The following is a 17,470-nucleotide window of genomic DNA, read 5'->3' as shown; positions in this document are numbered from 1 at the left end:
CAACAGAATCAAAAGATATATTTCTTCGAGCGACAGAAGGCTACAGCAGTGGTTTCACCACACGCTTTCTTCGGTCCGAAACTGAACACCCTGTGGCTCGGCTTCCACATCTTCACGACGTCATGCGTAGATCGTTTCACCATGTGTATTTCGCCATAATCTCAGAGGCACGACAGATTGTGGCCTGAGTTGGCGTTGGCACATGCGATTGCATGTGGCCTGATAGAGCGTCGGGCTGCTGCGCTCCGAGGTTCGATCCCGTCATCGGACACGTAATTCAGTTTCCGTTTTTCTTTTGTTTCATCATCATCATCAGCCTAGTTACGCCCACTGCAGGGCAAAGGCCTCTCCCATACTTCTCAAACTACCCCGGTCATGTACTAATTGTGGCCATGTTGTTCCTGCAAACGTCTTAATGTCATCCGCCCACCTAACTTTCTGCCGCCCCCTACTACGCTTCCCTTCCATTGGAATCCAGTCCGTAACCCTTAATGACCATCGGTTATCTTCCCTCCTCATTACATGTCCGGCCCATGCCCATTTCTTTTTCTTGATTTCAACTAAGATGTCATTTACCCGCGTTTGTTCCCTCACCCGATCTGCTCTTTTCTTATCCCTTAACGTTACACCTATCATTCTTCTTTCCATAGCTCGCTGCGTCGTCCTCAATTTCAGCAGAACCCTTTTCGTAAGCCTCCAGGTTTCTGCCCCGTAGGTGAGTACTGGTAAGACACAGCTGTTATACACTTTCCTCTTGAGGGATAGTGGCAACCTGCTGTTCATGATTTGAGAATACCTGCCAAACGCACCCCAGCCCATTCTTATTCTTCTGGTTATTTCAGTCTCATGATCCGGATCCGTGGTCACTACCTGCCCTAAGTAGATGTATTCCCTTACCACTTCCAGTGCCTCGCTACCTATCGTAAACTGCTGTTCTCTCCCGAGACTGTTAAACATTACTTTAGTTTTCTGTAGATTAATTTTCAGACCCACCCTTCTGCTTTGCCTCTCCAGGTCAGTGAGCATGCATTGCAATTGGTCTCCTGAGTTACTAAGCAAGGCAATATCATCAGCGAATCGCAAGTTGCTAAGGTATTCTCCATCAACTTTCATCCCCAAATCATCCCACTCCAGGTCTCTGAATACCTCCTGTAAACACGCTGTGAATAGCATTGGACAGATCGTATCTCCCTGTCTGACGCCTTTCTTTATTGGGATTTTGTTGCTTTCTTTGTGGAGGATTACGGTGGCTGTGGAACCGCTATAGATATCTTCCAGTATCTTTACATATGGCTCATCTACACCCTGATTCCGTAGTGCCTTCATGACTGCTGAGGTTTCGACTGAATCAAATGCTTTTTCGTAATCAATGAAGGCTATATATAAGGGTTGGTTATATTCCGCACATTTCTCTATCGCCTGATTGATAGTGCGAATATGGTCTATTGTTGAGTAGCCTTTACGGAATCCTGCCTGGTCCTTTGATTGACAGAAATCTAAGGTATTCCTGATTCTATTTGCGATTACCTTAGTAAATACTTTGTAGGCAACGGACAGTAAGCTGATCGGTCTATAATTTTTCAAGTCTTTGGCGTCCCCTTTCTTATGGATTAGGATTATGTTAGCGTTCTTCCAAGATTCCGGTACGTTCGAGGTCATGAGGCATTGTGTATATAGGGCGGCCAATCTTTCTAGGACAGTGTTCCCACCATCCTTCAACAAATCTGCTGTTACCTGATCCTCCCCAGCTGCCTTCCCCCTTTGCATAGCTCCCAAGGCGTTCTTTACCTCTTCCGGTGTTACTTGTGGGATTTCAAGTTCCTCTAGCCTATTCTCTCTCACCTTATCGTCGTGGGTGTTACTGGTACTGTATAAATCTCTATAAAACTCTTCAGCCACTTGAACTATCTCATCCATATTAGTAACGATATTGCCTGCTTTGTCTCTTAACGCACACATCTGATTCTTGCCTATTCCTAGTTTCTTCTTCACTGCTTTTAGGCTTCCTCCGTTCCTGAGAGCCTGTTCAATTCTATCCATATTATAGTTCCTTATGTCCGCTGTCTTACGCTTGTTGATTAACTTAGAAAGTTCTGCCGGTTCTATTCTAGCTGTAGGGTTAGAGGCTTTCATACATTGGCGTTTCTTGATCAGATCTTTCGTCTCCTGCGATAGCTTACTGGTTTCCTGTGTAACGGCGTTACCACCGACTTTTATTGCGCACTCCTTAATGATGCCCATAAGATTGTCGTTCATTGCTTCAACACTATGGTCCTCTTCCTGGGTTAAAGCCGAATACCTGTTCTGTAGCTTAAGTGTGGCCTATTCGGCAAGAGAGCAGCAACGTCCGTAAAGTGAGCAAACAAAATGGCGGCGCTGCTTGGTCTCATAGGGGGCATATCTGGGCTGGCTAACGTAAAAGACTGCTGCGCGAGCGCTGAATAGAGAACAAGCGATGGCACGACGGAGAAGAAAGAAAGGACACGTGATTTCACCGCGCGCCGCACCTGCGGAGTGGGGAAGTGCACCCGCGATGGCCGCCATTTCTGACGGCTCCATCTGCTGAACGTCTGCCCTCAGTACAACGGCGCGACAGTTATGGCGGGAAAACATGGGGATGTGCGCCGCGGTAGCCGCCGCGGTGTGTAAGAACCGGATTGTGCATTGCAGAGGTAGACCATTGCAACAGTTGCAACTCCAACAAAATTGGGAAAAATAGGAAGACCACGCATACAGCTCCGCTGGCTAATCCGCCACCTATGAATGGTTCGACCCAAACTTTTTTCATGTTGCTCTACAGTTTTCTCATTGACACTTTTCATTTAGTTATAATATTTGGGAAGTTGGTGGATTAATTAGGACTAATTTTGTAATTAGGCGGAATGCAAAAAAATAATCTGTCTCGAAGCGACGGCAAACATTACCTTGGATCTGTCCAGCAACGTGGCATTAGCATATATCTAAGTCTTGGTGCATCATAGTTGGGACACCCTATGTATGACAGACGGCGTAGTGGGCATGCACCCAAAAATCGATACACGCATTATGAAACATAGTTCCAGCGCACATTTGAACAAGGACGAGGAGAGAAAGACAACACGAAATGGACAGCTGGGCTAGTTGGTCATGATTAGCATTATGAAACAGGTTAGTTGGTTATGATTAGCATCGTCCTTGTCCAAATGTGCGCTGGAACTATGTTTCATAATGCTAATCATAACCAACTAGCCCAGCTGTCCATACTTATCGATACACGAGCGTTTATGCACCCCCCCCCCCCCCCCCGTCAAAACGCGGCGGAAGCTTTATAATGAAATTAAGGTTATTTGTGCTCCAAATTCATTTGCCAGAATTTAGCTCTGTCCAGGTCTGTCGAACCGACACCATCTTCTTTCAGCGAAGAACTCGCGAGTGACACTGACACTGATTTCCGTCGTCTATCTTTGGGATACGTTTTCCCCGCAACCTTACCGCTGTTTTATCGCTCTTTTTCGGTCGCTTTTCTAGCGTTTGGCTGCAATTTCTCTACGCTAGAGCTTTTTTTTTTTTTTTAATCGTTGTAGCCGGCCATTATCGCCGACACAGCGTGGAGGGAATGATACGCATAGGCATCAACTCGGTCTCGGTTTCGTACACCGTTACTTGTTGCACAAGAGCAATACTATTGCCCTTAAGTGAAAAATGTTTGTGCTGTTGATTTCGTTCAACGAAAAGCAATGTATTTACCTTTATGTCCAGCAAAGCATTCGGACTAATATGTAGTCGGTTTTTACCACTTGTGTGAAGGCAACAGAAAAAATAAAATCAAACATTATTTTGCTATCATACAATTGCACTGTGTCGTTAGTTTTTTCGTCCAATAGATCGTGTAGTTCTTGCGCTTATCTAGAATTATGCGAAGTTATGAGAGACCTTAATTTTATCATTTCGTCATGGTCTCCGAAGTTGGTGCCGTGTGCCTGTACACTGCGATGGGCCCAGCACAAGTGTCCATTTCATCTTCAACAGAACAAGTATCTCGGTAAGACTGTTATCGAATATTGAGGATTGTCCCCCCCCCCCCATCTCGCACGACACAGAGAAAAAAAGTGTAGTATGCATTCTAACAGTGGTCCACTATACTGTAGCACAGTGGTCTCTGTGAAGCTGTCATTATATCCACTATACTTTAGTGCACTGAGCGAACATTAGAAACGGTATACACGACTCTAAAACCTGATCGGGTGTTTGCCCGTGTCTGCGAGGGTACGGCAATTCGAGAGGGTTAACTTTTTTACGTTGCAGATAGAGGAGGGGTGAGTGTAAGGGGAAGAGGGCATCAAGAGAGCGAGGTATTCTTGGCGGCTGTTGCCTGCGCTCGACTAGTCTGTCGTCAGTAACCAGACTTCTAAGGCCATTGTCATCGCACAGGACCGGCGAAATGGGATCGACGGCGCAAGAACCGGAGGAAAGTGGACAAAGGAGTGCTCGCTCCATGAGAACCAACAAGTGTAGTGCGTTCCGCCTGGTTCCGTTGTACGGCGGTGCATTGTGCGAGACGCTTCGTGGGCGGACGCGCCGGCGCTGTCCTTCGGTCCGTTCTCCGATTACGCGACGCGAAGGGAGAGGGGCCAGCCGTCTAGCCCTGTCTGCGTCGTCGAGGGCGCGACAGTGTCGCTCCGAGTACGACCGGTGCGAAGCGACGTGTCGCGACGCACGTAACCGAGCGCCGCTGCGGTTCCTGCTGCTGCTGCTGCTGCTGCTGCTGCTGCTCGGACGCTCTCGTGCTGCGACAGCCCCCAGTGCGTGTCTCGCCGTCGGGTTCGTCATCGTATATCTTCCTCCCCCATGAACACGGCCAGTTCTGCCTTTGACGAATAAAGTTGTCCTCTCTCCCTCTTTCTTCCTTACCGCCGATGTCGGCGCTTTGTCCTGCCTCTCCGTGCTATCATCGTCATCTCATCTATAGTCATCTCGCCGATGTGGCAAAAGTGCACGCTGCGATACGCCGAACCTGCGAGATTCTGAGGTGGTGTTCTTGCCTTTCCAGAGTTGCAAACGACTGAAGATTTGCCACTCGTTGGTTTCCTCGCCGTAAAAACGTGACGGGGCTGCGGCGTACCGGCGTGTCCGCGTGCTTTTGTACACGGTTATGAATGCGGCTCTTCTCGCACGTCGCTGACGTTCGAGAGATGTGGCGGCGTTTCGAAGCCATTGTGCAAGACGCACGGGCCGGTTGACTGCCGCCGACTTTCAAGGTCAGCCGGCCACGATGACGCGCCAGGCGGGCGGATAGGAATGCCCATGGGAACAGTTCCGATCGCACGCCGGCGCCGAGTCTGCAAGCGCGACCTGGCGTGGCAGCAGCCGGGCGCGGTCTCGGGGATTCCATCTTGGACGCGACATGTCGTGCCCCCCTCCCTTTCACGCGCGGCTAGACGGCCGGTCCTTTTTGACGCACGATTCGATCGATCGACTTGTCTGGCGAATGCACGCCGCGCGGCGCCGGTCCTCCGAATCCCCTTTGTTGTCGCGTGCCGCAATAAACGGCCGTGGCACAGCGCACACTTTTGGACTGATCGAGCAGGAAACGGATACAGACGCTGGCGTGGCAGCAGGTGTATAGCTTTCTCCCTTTCGAAACGCGGAAGCGCTGAGGCGGCGGCTTCCTCGTCCCGCGCGTAAACAGGCGCCGCACGTGCGCGCGGACGTGCTCGCCGGCCCATATGGCCGCCGCCACAAGCTTCGCTTCCTGGTCTGACCACGCACTTTTTTGCGTCGCTCCTGAGCCATGACGTTTGTTTGCTGCGCGCGCATTGGCCGCCTGCCAAGCGATCTCCGTGGCGCCGACGACGCGCTTCCAGCCTCTCGGCGCCGGTCTGCACGGTTCACTCGGCTAAGGCCATTTCTGGCCGCCCCCGAGGCCGGCCGATAGTGAACCCTACATGCGGAGTGGTCTACAGTCACCACAACCGCACTTGTCCTTGTGGGGCTCTAATCTACAGCGAGCTCAGGAAGATCGGGAATTATCCAGCGCTCATTCAATTCGCGCCGGTCGATGGCGCGAACGACGGTTCTAGCCGGCCCACGGAACTGATAGCAGCTTAGTTACATCGTTCACATCAAAGCAGTGAAACCGCATAGATCTGCCTTCGCTCACCTGCGCCAGAACTCATGGTCGAAGGGCGTACCCTGCAGACCTTTTCGGCGTACTATTTTGCAGTAAACGAGTGGGGCCGAAACTGTCGCGTTGTCTTACTGCGGTTGATTTTCTGGCCGGCATCAACGAAATATGAGTCACTGTTTCTTGCTTGTCTCCAGTATCAGTTGTCTACAGTTACTTGTGCATCACTTCTTACCTACGATGTTTCTTGGATCATTGTCAGATTCCTTAATTGATGCTGATTCTCAGCAGTGCCCCCTTTGTTTCCTCATTATTACTTTCGTCAAGTACATTTGGAAGCGTGCGCAGCCGCCACTGAAGCTGTGCCGACGCATCCTAAGCACAGGAGCGTTCGTGCCGTATGGCCAGCTTAAGTTTGGCCTGCACATGCTGGCGCTATTCCGTGCCTGAAGCCTTGAGTTTTCATTTCCCGTGGAAACAAAAACGCGCGCGCTGTCCTTCGCCTGGCTCCCAGTGTGCCAAGGAGCTGCGAAGGCGGTTTTATGGCCCCGTGTGTGTCTGCAAGCATCTCCTCGAGACGCCTTGACTACGAAAAAATGTGGTGTGGTCGCTGCTGCTCGTTGCGCGCCACTTTGGTCTAAAGAGAGAGGCACACGCTTATCGTGTCCCTGAGATTGGTGACGCAACGTGTCCGGCTGGTTCGCGAGTAGTGAGAGACGCAGTCTGCGGCGGCGCTGACCTTGGTCGCAAACCGTGGGCGGCGCCTTGGCAGACCGCGCGCTGCCAGGTTATCCGCGCGTTTCCTCCTCATGTTTTTTGTTGTCGGCGCATATTTGGCCCCGCGATAAGGGTTCCGCATCAGCTAATTTATGTTGCAACGGCCCTCGTGGAGCAGCGCCAGCGCGCGCCCCTTTGGCCCGCGGCGTGTATTTGCATGCCCCCCCCCCCCCCCCCCCATTCCGTCCGACGATTCTTCTCTCTCCCCTTTCTCTCCCGGTCCGTTATTGGTTTCTGCACTCGTCGGCACACATCTTTAATGCATGCTGCCTGCAGACTGTACGCTCGCTCGCTCCTGGGTGAGCCGCCTGCAAGAGCCCTCAGCGCGACACTTCTCCCTGCCGCCGCCGCCGCCGCAGGTATGCCTTTGGGCGCAATCTGCCGCCCGCCTGCTTCGTGTCCCGTGCCAGTGATGTTGACCGCGGTTCTCCCTGTTCCGTCTATCTCGGACACTTTGCTCGTACCCACACCTTTCTCCGAGACATACCTTCTTGCATCAAAGTAACCCTCGGAGCTCACCGCGCGCGAATACCGCGGGAATAAACGGTTCACAGCAGGCGCGCTATCTTATCGGAATAACGGGGCAAGCTGTCTCGCGCTAGGACAGGGCGGCGGCGCTCCGTTTCCGCAGTCTTGCAACAGTTTCTTGGCGAGACCCTCCCCCTCTCGTCTGATTAGGTGCGACGGCAGTGAATACGTGGCGAGAGGAGTTCACCTGACGAAGAATGCAGGGCGCGTGTCTCCCTTTGAAGAATCCTGGGGTGGGTCTCTTGCACTACGTGAGCAGCGGCACGCAGGACGGGTCGTTTCATTGCACTGCATAGAACCGCGGCGCCGCGAGAGAGGGATGCGCGCGCCGGTATTGCGCGCACAGTCGCCCTTGTTGTCACAACGATCGCGTCTTTCCTGCGTCCGTCGCAAATGACAAGACGGCCGCTGCCTGTCTGGCCTGCGAGTGATCGATCGGGTAGACGCGGAGAAACATTAATTACCGCGCGTCGTTCCGGCCCGGCGTCGAGCTGCGCGGAACGGCTGCGCGTCCCCATCGGCCATTCAATGGAGTCTGTTGATAAGGTCGCCTGCTCGGCTTGTTTTTGTTTCGCCGAATACTTTCTGTCTAATGACCTCTCTTTCTCTCCTTGCATCCCTCTACGTTTGGGTGCGAATTAGTGGGATTTGGAGTTTTTGTTCGCGCCGATGTGTTTGCTAATACTTCGTCCTTTTGTCTTCTTTCTTTTCTCACGTCGACTCGCAAGTATCTGCATCGAGTATCCAATGTCTGGATCAGCGAGATTACAGAAATAAAGTGTATTAGATGAGTAAATTCGGAGCAAACTGTCGCCATGTCATGCGACTACACAAGATCGTGTCCAGCTTTCACTTAACTGGGCGACCGGCTTCGTGAGATATGTAATGAAGTTTGAGTTAGGGAAATGTTTTCAATACAGGCATGCATAACTATTTTACCTCGAGAAATGAAAGCTGGAAACACTGCCGCATTTATTTCAAGTTCTAGTGTCTCGTCTTCGGTGACCTACAAAGTTAAACCGTAATATTCGCGATTTCGTTCTATACAGCGTGCCACAAAATGGTGCTGGCGGTGCTGCGATCATTTCTAGGTATGTAATCGAAGCTTTCTCGATTTGGTGCAAGTTATGCCTACGCCTGATAAAAAGAAACAGCATCTTTGCTGTTCCGGGGCTCCTTGCGCTTTCTTTAACACGAGTTGAGATGTGCAACGACGAGGCAACGACGTGGCAAACTGGGAACTTGATGTCGAAATCGTTCCCACGGAAGTCCTCGACGTTGCCTTCTCTTATCAATTAGCGGGTCATTCGTGACGGTCCGCTTGTCAGGGTCAGGTTCCGGTAGGGTGGTCTTCACGGTAGTCATTGCTTCCACGAAGCGCGGCGGCTTTTGTCGCCTAGTTGTTGAACTCTCCCTGAGTGCCGTGTATCGCGGGTGCTCCCGTGCCTTGGTTTGCAGCCAGAGGGCGGGAGCGCGGGTGCAACACAGGAAAAACAATAACAGTGAAGGGGAAGAGAAATGCAGCCATAATGAAGCACAGAGCGCGATGGGGATACAATAGGTACGAGGTCCTCCGAGGTATGTGGAAAGGTGTAATGGTTCCAGGACTTACTTTTGGAAATGCGGTTATTTGCTTTAAATCAGGGGTACAATCAGGACTCGATGGGAACCAAAGGTCAGTGGGTCGCCTCGCATTGGGCGCTCACGGGAAGACTACAAATGAAGCTGTGCAGGGTGATACGGGCTGGAGTAGTTTTGAAGTGAGGGAAGCTCGCAGTAAAATTGAGTATGAAGAACGCCTGAGGAATATGGAAGAAAGTGAATGGGCCGGGAGAGTGTTGAGGTATCTGTACAGGAAAAAACATTGATTCACAGTGGAGGAAAAGAACTAGGAAGCTTACCAGTAAGTATGTGGCCTGTAGGGTGGGCAACACAGCAACAAAGACGGTCAAGCGGAAAATCAGAGAGGCTGAAATAATCTCATGGGTGGCGGCAATGGAAAGGAAACCTGCCATGAGTAACTACTTAAGACGAAAAAATGAAATCAGGAAAGAAACAATTTATGATAACTCAAAGGGAAGCTCATTACTTTTCTAAGCGAGATCAGGATGCCTTAGAACACGCACTTATAAAGCGAGATATAAGACGGAACAAGAAGCATGTGCTTGCTGCGGTAAAGCTAGGGAAACTATGGAGCATGTTTTATTAGAATGTGAAGACATCTACCCAGCGGGCGATTTAGGCACCACTGGCCTCCTTGAAGCCCTTGGGTTCAGCGGGAGCAGTGGAAAAGTAAACATGACCGCAATAGGCATTAGTAAGAGGCGACTGGAGGATTGGTGGACGAAAAGTAGGGAAACGACAAAAAACGGAGACGTACAAAAGCACAGTTAGCAATAGGGGATCAGGAAATTTCGGTGTTCGAGTTCATAGCGTTTATTTTGTTATTTTATTGTTTAACTTAGGTAGGACATTAGGCAGTATAATAGCAAGAGCTTGGTGGCGCAACCCACCGCCCCGTTACAAAGGGGACGCTCATAACATCCATCCATCCTCTGCGTTGGTGAAGGTGATCAGGTCCTCCGACTTCTCACCTTACGAACGCAACAAGTGTTCTCACCGATGCGTTTTTTAATGTTTTTTATAGTCTCGCGTTTAGCACATTGGTCGAAGAACTTCACTGAGCTGTGAAAATGCTGCTGCGCTTCCCCGGAGTGCGCTGTTGGAGTCCTTAGTCCAGCACCCCAGCAGCCCTGGCCATCCGCTGCGCTCTACTAATCAGCTCTTGCTGATTAGTGCTGATTAGACCTAATTAATTATTAATGGCTAACGCATTATATGGCTCATGAGGCGGGAAATCCGGCGTAGGCGGCATTGGTGTGACCACACGATGATCCAAAAAAGTCAAGGGACGAAATGCAAAGTCTGACAGCAGCCCGTCTGGCCGGGAAAATACATATTGAAGCGTGTAAATATACACCGGCCAAGATAACTGAAAATTTAATGGCGTTTCGGCTCCCCATACGGGAGATTTGTTCACAATAAAATCCATAACACAGACAAAGCATATTTAAGTACGTTTCAGTATGGAACGTAAGCAGCGTGTATACACCGACGGGACGCTTCCAACGGTGTACGCTCTCTGCTTGCGTCACGTACTGAAACGTACTTCAGTACGCTGTGTCTGTGTTATGGATTTTATTGTGAACAAGGCTCCCGTATGGGCAGCCGAAATGCCATTAAATTTTCAGTTATCTTGGCCGGTGTATGGAATACAACACGCACAAGAGTGTCACAAAAAGCACCGAGATGCAGCAAAACATGCGTGTATACACACCGCCAAAACACGCGAGCAGCCGCGGACAGTGCTTCGCCGCCTCGTCCGCACCGTGCTGACCGAGCAAAGTGCGACGGCAGCGCCACGAGATGCGAGGATCGGTGGTGGGTCCACGCAGTCACAGGAGTTCCGAAACTGAACCTAGTCTCGTAATGTCGGTCGCCTCGACGTTGAGCCCCTTAGTTTGCGTGTCACACGGTTGGGTCCAGTCGAGTCCAGGCGGGCGCTCGTCTCGCCCGTAAGCTTTGGTTGCGCTGATTTAGTCGCCAGCTCCCTGGTGCTGAGAAAGTGACGATGCAGCGTGAAGGGCCTTTCATAGCTGCACGCTCGCTGGTGAAGCATTAATCGTGGAGAAGGGATGCCGGGTATGCCGAATACAATGCCAAATACCAATCGTAATAGCGCTAGCAGACTCAAGGCCCCATACATTCGCAAACAGCGCCGAGAAAACGTTGAGGAAGTAAACCATCTGTGAATCACTATGTAAGGAAATTAAATCGATTATACTCCATTATTTTCCGTGGTCAGATGCAACGTAGTTATCCCTTTAAGTATATTGATCCTATTAGCGAGACGTGAAGCCGTCGGTGCAGACGCTGTTCAGTGGCAGTGTCGATCCCGCCCAACATTCTTATTTTCTCGCTTACGACAACTTTTTCATTTAAGTGTTAAGCTTGTACAGTTTCGAACTCTGGTATATAACTTTCGCTTGACGTTATATTTGCATGTAGTGCCTCTTTAATGAATTCTTATCTGCACTGGGTGCAATATGTGTAAGGGGTGCTCATGTTGTCTCCGTTTGTCAGTATACCAGTTTTCTTTTTGTTATGCGGGATACTCTTTTGTTTCTAAGAACCTATCATATATAGGCAGAGTGCTTACCTGAGCAGCTTCAGCCTGCGCACCAGCACAGAATGGAACCACCTCCTTCATCACTGCTATCACCTACAGTACCAACTTTTAAAAAGTGTACTGACCCCATATTGTATTCCCACTCCTCTCTGATGCCATAAGGGTCTTGTGAGTATCAACAATAAATAAATAAATAAATAAATAAATAAATAGTTATTGCTAACATTAGGGTACATTCGTAATTGCAAAATTGAAGTAGCGAAGTTGTCTGCTTAGCAGAAATCCTATAACTAGTCCAACTTTCGAGATGTACGACCTTAATATGTGCTACGAATACATGGGCGTACCAGTTAAATTTCCAAAAGGCGTTCCTCTATCAGTTAGGGACAATATTAACTGAAACGCCGAGACATTTTTTTTAGCATATTTTCGGGGCGGATATCTCGAAAGTGGTGCTAGTCTGTGAATTTCTGCTAAGTAGACGTGACTTCATTACTCTTCGGCTTCAATTTTGCTTTTCCAATAAGTGTCCTAAGGTTAGTAATTAGAAAGTTAATTTGCATATTTTTATTACTTATCGAAAATATTGTTCTTGCTGCTAATGTCCGCCTACGTAGCCTATCTACAAAAAATGGCGGGGTCCTAGATACAACAGTTCCTTTTAAAAGTATTGTTCCGCATAAAACTAAGCGCCTGGTATAATACTGCTGATCGCTTTTCGTGCCTCGGTATACTAGAGCGCCGATAATATCGTACTACGCAATTTACAGTGCATGGAGGAGAAGCAGCCGATCCCTAGGCAAGAAAGGAGTCTTTTGCAAGCCGAACAGATTAGCGAAACTGCGCATCGCCTCTTATTGACGTGGAATGCATGGCGGAACGTTGTTTTAAACCAGCGTTCTCGGTCCAGGAGTTTCGAATTCTGAAACCAAATTTAGTCGTTGTGGACTCATGTTCATTAAGCTTTCGAGCTTAATGGCGATAGGCCAAGTGGCGTTGATTCGTATATTATGCTATGATGAAAAGACCGGCCCGGCAGCCACGGCGAACTGTTCTTACCCGCAGAAATCAGAGACGTTTGCATAAACCCCACAGAAGCGATTCGAGTTGGGTTGTCTGCCTGAAATTTCCCTGTTGCGCTCATATAAACGCTAGCGGTTTTGGCTGAGTCAACCCTTCTGCATTGGAGGTTAACCCACTAGGCCTTCCCTATAGGCGAGGTACATGTAAAGATCAGGTCGGCGGTGGCATATGCTCTCCTGCCTCAGCTCAACGCTACGGCCTGCCTGAAGCCACTTCACCTAAACATGGTCAGGGCAGCCAGACTTCGACAGGCTGGCGTCAGCTTCATAAAACACTCTATGAAAGCTCTGCTTTTTACTCGCACATGGCGCATTTTTCGCCCCGGGTGCTGGTCGCAATGGCCGCTTGGCATCCTCAGTGTGCCACGTTCAGCAAACCACGCCACGGGCGTAGATATCCATAAGGAAGCATCTTTGTTTGAACAAAGTAGTGTTTCACTCGCACTCGCTCCTCTTTCGAGTTGATGCGCTCGTTCTTGGACCGGTATCCGGCGGTTTACTTTAGTGATCCTCGCATGATATACTGCGCAGACAGTGGCTTGAGAAACGCGCGGGAACCGCCAAATCGCCCCCAGTCTCGGTTGCTTCTTTGCAGGCGGCGCAAACCGGTGGCTTTGGGAGACTTGTCCTCGGGGTAATGTTTACCCTGCGACGCGCCAAGAACACACATTGGTCCGCCTGCAACGGACGTGCGGGCAACCTCCCGGCCAGGTCAACAGCGCCCGACGGCGGCGGCGTGCACCCCTACTGACCCCTCTCACTCGACCCGCCAGTGCGTCTCGCGGCAGTAAAACCCAGCCCCGCTGGGTTCTCCTCGCTAACTTGGCGGCGACGCCGAAGAGAATGAAAATAGAAAAAATAGCGGCCTCCGTCGCGTGACTTGCATGTGGCAAGGGATGTTGACAAGCGTATTGACGCCTTATCTTATCGGCTCTTTCCCGCCGGGCGTTTTGCCGGCCGATGCGTTTTACTCGGGACGCTTGCCCGCCGCATGTCTTCCGACGTCGTGGACTATTCCGCCGCGCACGTATAGGAGGCTGTCGCTATACGCAATAAATCGCACTCGTTAGATTCGAACGCTTGGGACGCTGCCCCCCCCCCCCCCCCCCCCCATTCTCTATCTCTCCTCGTTCCGCTGGCAGCGATATTTCCATTAAATCACTGCATCGTCCGTGGCCGGAACTTTTGTCTTGGCCCCGCACGTGATTTGAATTTGCCGGCGCACGGCATCGGGTTAGCCGTTTGCTGTAGCGCTGGTGGGCTACGGTGCCCATTTCAGGTGCGCCTTCCTTTTGTTCTCTTTCCGAGACGCTGATTGCGAGATCCGCGCGGCGATCGGCGAAGCCTGGCGATATCTAGCGGCCTTCCGCGACGGCAGCTACTAATGTGCATTCTCGCTTACGTCGGTGACCTTGCCGCTCGGACGAGACAGCGCGTAGACAGCCAGCCAGGCAGGCAGCTGCTAGGAAGCCTGTCGACGCGCAGGCAGCTTTCTCGCTGCGCCGACAGGTCTGCGGGCGGGTTGGAAAAGCGTCGCGCGCAAAGCCGGCGCGCGTGTCTGCGTACATATATGAGCGAGCACTTCCGTGTTGCGCGCCGGGACGTGCGTGCTCACTGGCTGTCACTAAGTCGACGTGACGTAAGAGGCGCTCTCTATTCGAGGGATGCGGCTGCGTGGGCGTTCCGTTGCTTCAGATATTTGTCTCCGGCAAACGGACGCGGATCCGTGCCTCGGTCTGTCCCTGGCACAGTTTCACGAACCGAACGAGGAAGCGACGGAATACGGAAGAAGGCGTGCCAGCGCAGCTTCTGGACCACGCTTCGCCGCGTCTCGAGGTGTGTGCCTCGGCCGCATCCCGACTCTGCTTTCGCCTGGCAACTGCGCCAGCGATACTGCTCGCGCCACCGACTGCCTCTAGCTTGATTCGTTTCGGCGACTCGCTAAAATATCGCTGCGAGATCGGGCGATGTTGCCGCCTGGCGGACCGTGGCGGAACTATGCTTAGTGTGGGTTGCTCCTCGCCTTGTATATACGTATATTAGTATAGTGTGCACACGTGGGTTTACGCCGTGCATATGTTGCGAATACTGTTCCGTAGTTGTAGCGCTTGTCGAATAGCTTGTCTTTCTTTTTTTCACCATGGTCGTAAGCATTGGGTCTTGCGCTGTCTGTGTGCGCTGTTATACATTTAATATTTAGGATTCCGCTGAACTTGAATGAGGCAGCGTGAAGAAAGTTTAAACGTCCCTATAATTTACCATTTAACGTGTAATCTTAGCCGTGCAGGTGAGTGACTATTATCTTGTAGTTGCGCGGCCAACCTCAGCGCCTGCTGGAGCAGTTCCACTGAGCTTGGAATATGGTTTTGGTGCCACTGTAGATAATGTCGTAGCGGTTATAGAAACTGTGCTACTTGAATTGTTTGCGCGAACCAGCCGCAGTGGCTCTGTGGCTGTGGTATTGCCCTGCTAAGCATTAGGTGGCGAGTTCGATTCCCGGCTGCCGAAACCGCATTCCGATAACGGCGGAATGCAAAAACGTTCCTGGCACCGTGATTTGGGTGCACGTTAAAAAGCTCCAGGTGGTTAAATTAATCCGGGGCCCTCCACTATGGCGTCCCTCAACCCACTGTGCCGTTCTGGCGACATTAAACTCCCCAAGTCTTCTTCTTTTTTTTTGCGCTAAAAAGCGATCTAATAATCTTACATAGTCAAGATGCGCGGCTGACGTCATCAGTCGATTAACGCTGTCTTCATCGTCCGTGCCGGTTCCTTTTAGGTATAACAAATGAAGAGTATTAGATGAGCAACACTGGCATTCAATGTACGCAGCGCTTCATAACACTGAGCTGCGTGCTGTCATTAATTTCGCTGAACGTGTGTCGCTAGCTCAACAGCTGTAGGTCGCGGCCCATTGTTAACTTCAAAAAAATTTATGGGGCCTACTCATTTTGAACTTTACCATAGTGTATTAAAACAAGAAATCGTTCGCGTACGATCTTGCGCATAACCACCAAAGCGAGGTTTCTGTTACAAGGGACGCGATCGGAGGTCGTTATTTGGAGCACGCATTCAGTTTTGCCAGCTGCGACTGGCCTAGGCCGCGCCGACTTCGCCCGGCTGACGAAGTCAGCGTGGCCTAGGCCAATTGCGCGCACCGAACAACGGTCTCCGACCGCGCCCAAGGTTTCGTTTCATCATGTTACTGTGATAGCAATGCCTTCGTCCTCTGAAATTCATGGATGACGCAGCCTCACTGGCCTGTTAGCGCGATATCGCTTAGAGAGACATATATTTCTAAAATGAAGTCAACGACCTTGTTTTGTTTTTTTCCGCATTTCGCAGCGCAGTAAAGATTTCGGGCCGGTCCATTCATACGGTTGCGGATTAGCCAGCGAAGCTGTCGATCGCAGACCGAGCAACTACAGCCGAACTCCGCGTCCAGAAACATTGTCTTGAATTTGGAATGCGCCCCGGTGAAACTCGGAAGGAGGTGGCAACTCGCGCTTCTGGCGCTTGGACGCAGATTAGAACGGATGTAGGTTGACGCTTACGAGCGGCCTCCACTGCGTGATCTTCATCGGTAGCTTGCGCTCGACGCCGACGATTAGACTCGCATCTGCTCTCGCTGACGTCTTCGGAGGTCCGCTTTCTCAGGGGCACGTTGTCGTGTGTTATAGTCGCGTCTCTGCTGTCGACGCCTCTCTTCGTACTCGGCTTGTTCTTCGGCGGTGGGCACAATGCGTGGTCTTCCCACTTTTCCCATTTTTGCTAGAGTTGCAACTGTTGCAATGATCTACCTCTGCAATGCATAATCCGGTTCTTACACAGCGCGGCGGCTACCGCGGCGCACATCCTCGTGTTTTCCCGCCACAACTGCCGCGCCGTTGTATTGAGTGCAGACGACAGCAGACGCAGCCGGCAGCAACAGCGGCTGGCGCGGGTTCACTCCCCCACTGCGTAGGTGCGGCGCGCGATCAAATCGCGTGTCCTTTTTTTCTTCTCCGCCGTACGGTCGTTCGTTATCTTTTTTGTTCGCTTTACAGGCGTTAGCCAGCCCAGATAATCCCCCTACGAGACCGCGCAGCGCCGCCATCTTTTTTGTTCACTTTACGGACGTTAACCAGCCCAGATACGCAGCCCCCTACGCGACCACGCATACGGCTCATTCACACAGGTCCGTCATGTAAACAGCTTCGCTGTAAAAGGCAGTGTGTACGAGCAGTAGAGTGCGAATAAACAATACTTTGGCAGTGCAGGATTAGTAGAAAATGTGGTCTTAAATAAGCGACGCAGCAGCAGTGTTAAATGGTTGGGCATTAATTCACGGAACCATAAAACATCACGCAAAAGAGGGGGAAAAAAAGGATCAACCAAGTGTCGACGCTAAAGATCGACGTTCAAGTGAGTCGATCATGAAATGTTGCTTATATATCTATATTCTGTATATTTATTGTTCATTATACACTCATTTCATATCTTATTCGCATCGTATTTGATGCGCACTTACGTCGATCTTGACTTCTTCAGCGTCGACATTTGGTTGACACGTTCTTTTTTGACCAAGAAACAAGGTGGGCCGTACCCGTGCAGTCAGTGGGTGCAATGTGGTTGATTTTCGGCTATATTGGCGCTAATTACTGCCGTACCGTTAATTTTACTTAGCGACGAATTCTCGCTTCTTGTTGGCAAAGCCGAAGCCGCCTTCCAGACACCATTAACTCGAGCGAGGCTAACGACCTAGGCTAACTCGCTCCATTTACCATAGTGTGCCGTACGGTAGCTTTGCCT

General features: G+C 50.8%; 1 protein-coding gene across 3 annotated transcripts in view; it reads left to right on the top strand.

The window, feature by feature from the left end:
* LOC126545967 (uncharacterized) overlaps nucleotides 1-17,470 on the top strand; it is an 85,394-nt gene that overhangs the window by 48,495 nt on the left and 19,429 nt on the right. Inside the window, exon 1 of one of the 3 annotated variants that reach the window (XM_055061618.2) lies at nucleotides 7,136-7,239. The exons of the other annotated variants lie outside the window; for them this stretch is intronic. Coding sequence (XP_054917593.1) covers nucleotides 7,140-7,239 — 100 coding nt within the window. The 5' untranslated portion in view covers nucleotides 7,136-7,139. Of the gene's footprint in view, nucleotides 1-7,135; nucleotides 7,240-17,470 lie in introns of those variants that run through there. 3 annotated transcript variants of the gene reach the window in all.

This window comes from Dermacentor andersoni, chromosome 1 (assembly GCF_023375885.2).
Source record: "Dermacentor andersoni chromosome 1, qqDerAnde1_hic_scaffold, whole genome shotgun sequence".
In the NCBI taxonomy this organism is placed as follows: Eukaryota; Metazoa; Arthropoda; class Arachnida; order Ixodida; family Ixodidae; genus Dermacentor; species Dermacentor andersoni.
The sequence above is the reverse complement of the archived record's forward strand: the minus strand, read 5'-3'. Positions and strand labels throughout refer to the sequence as shown.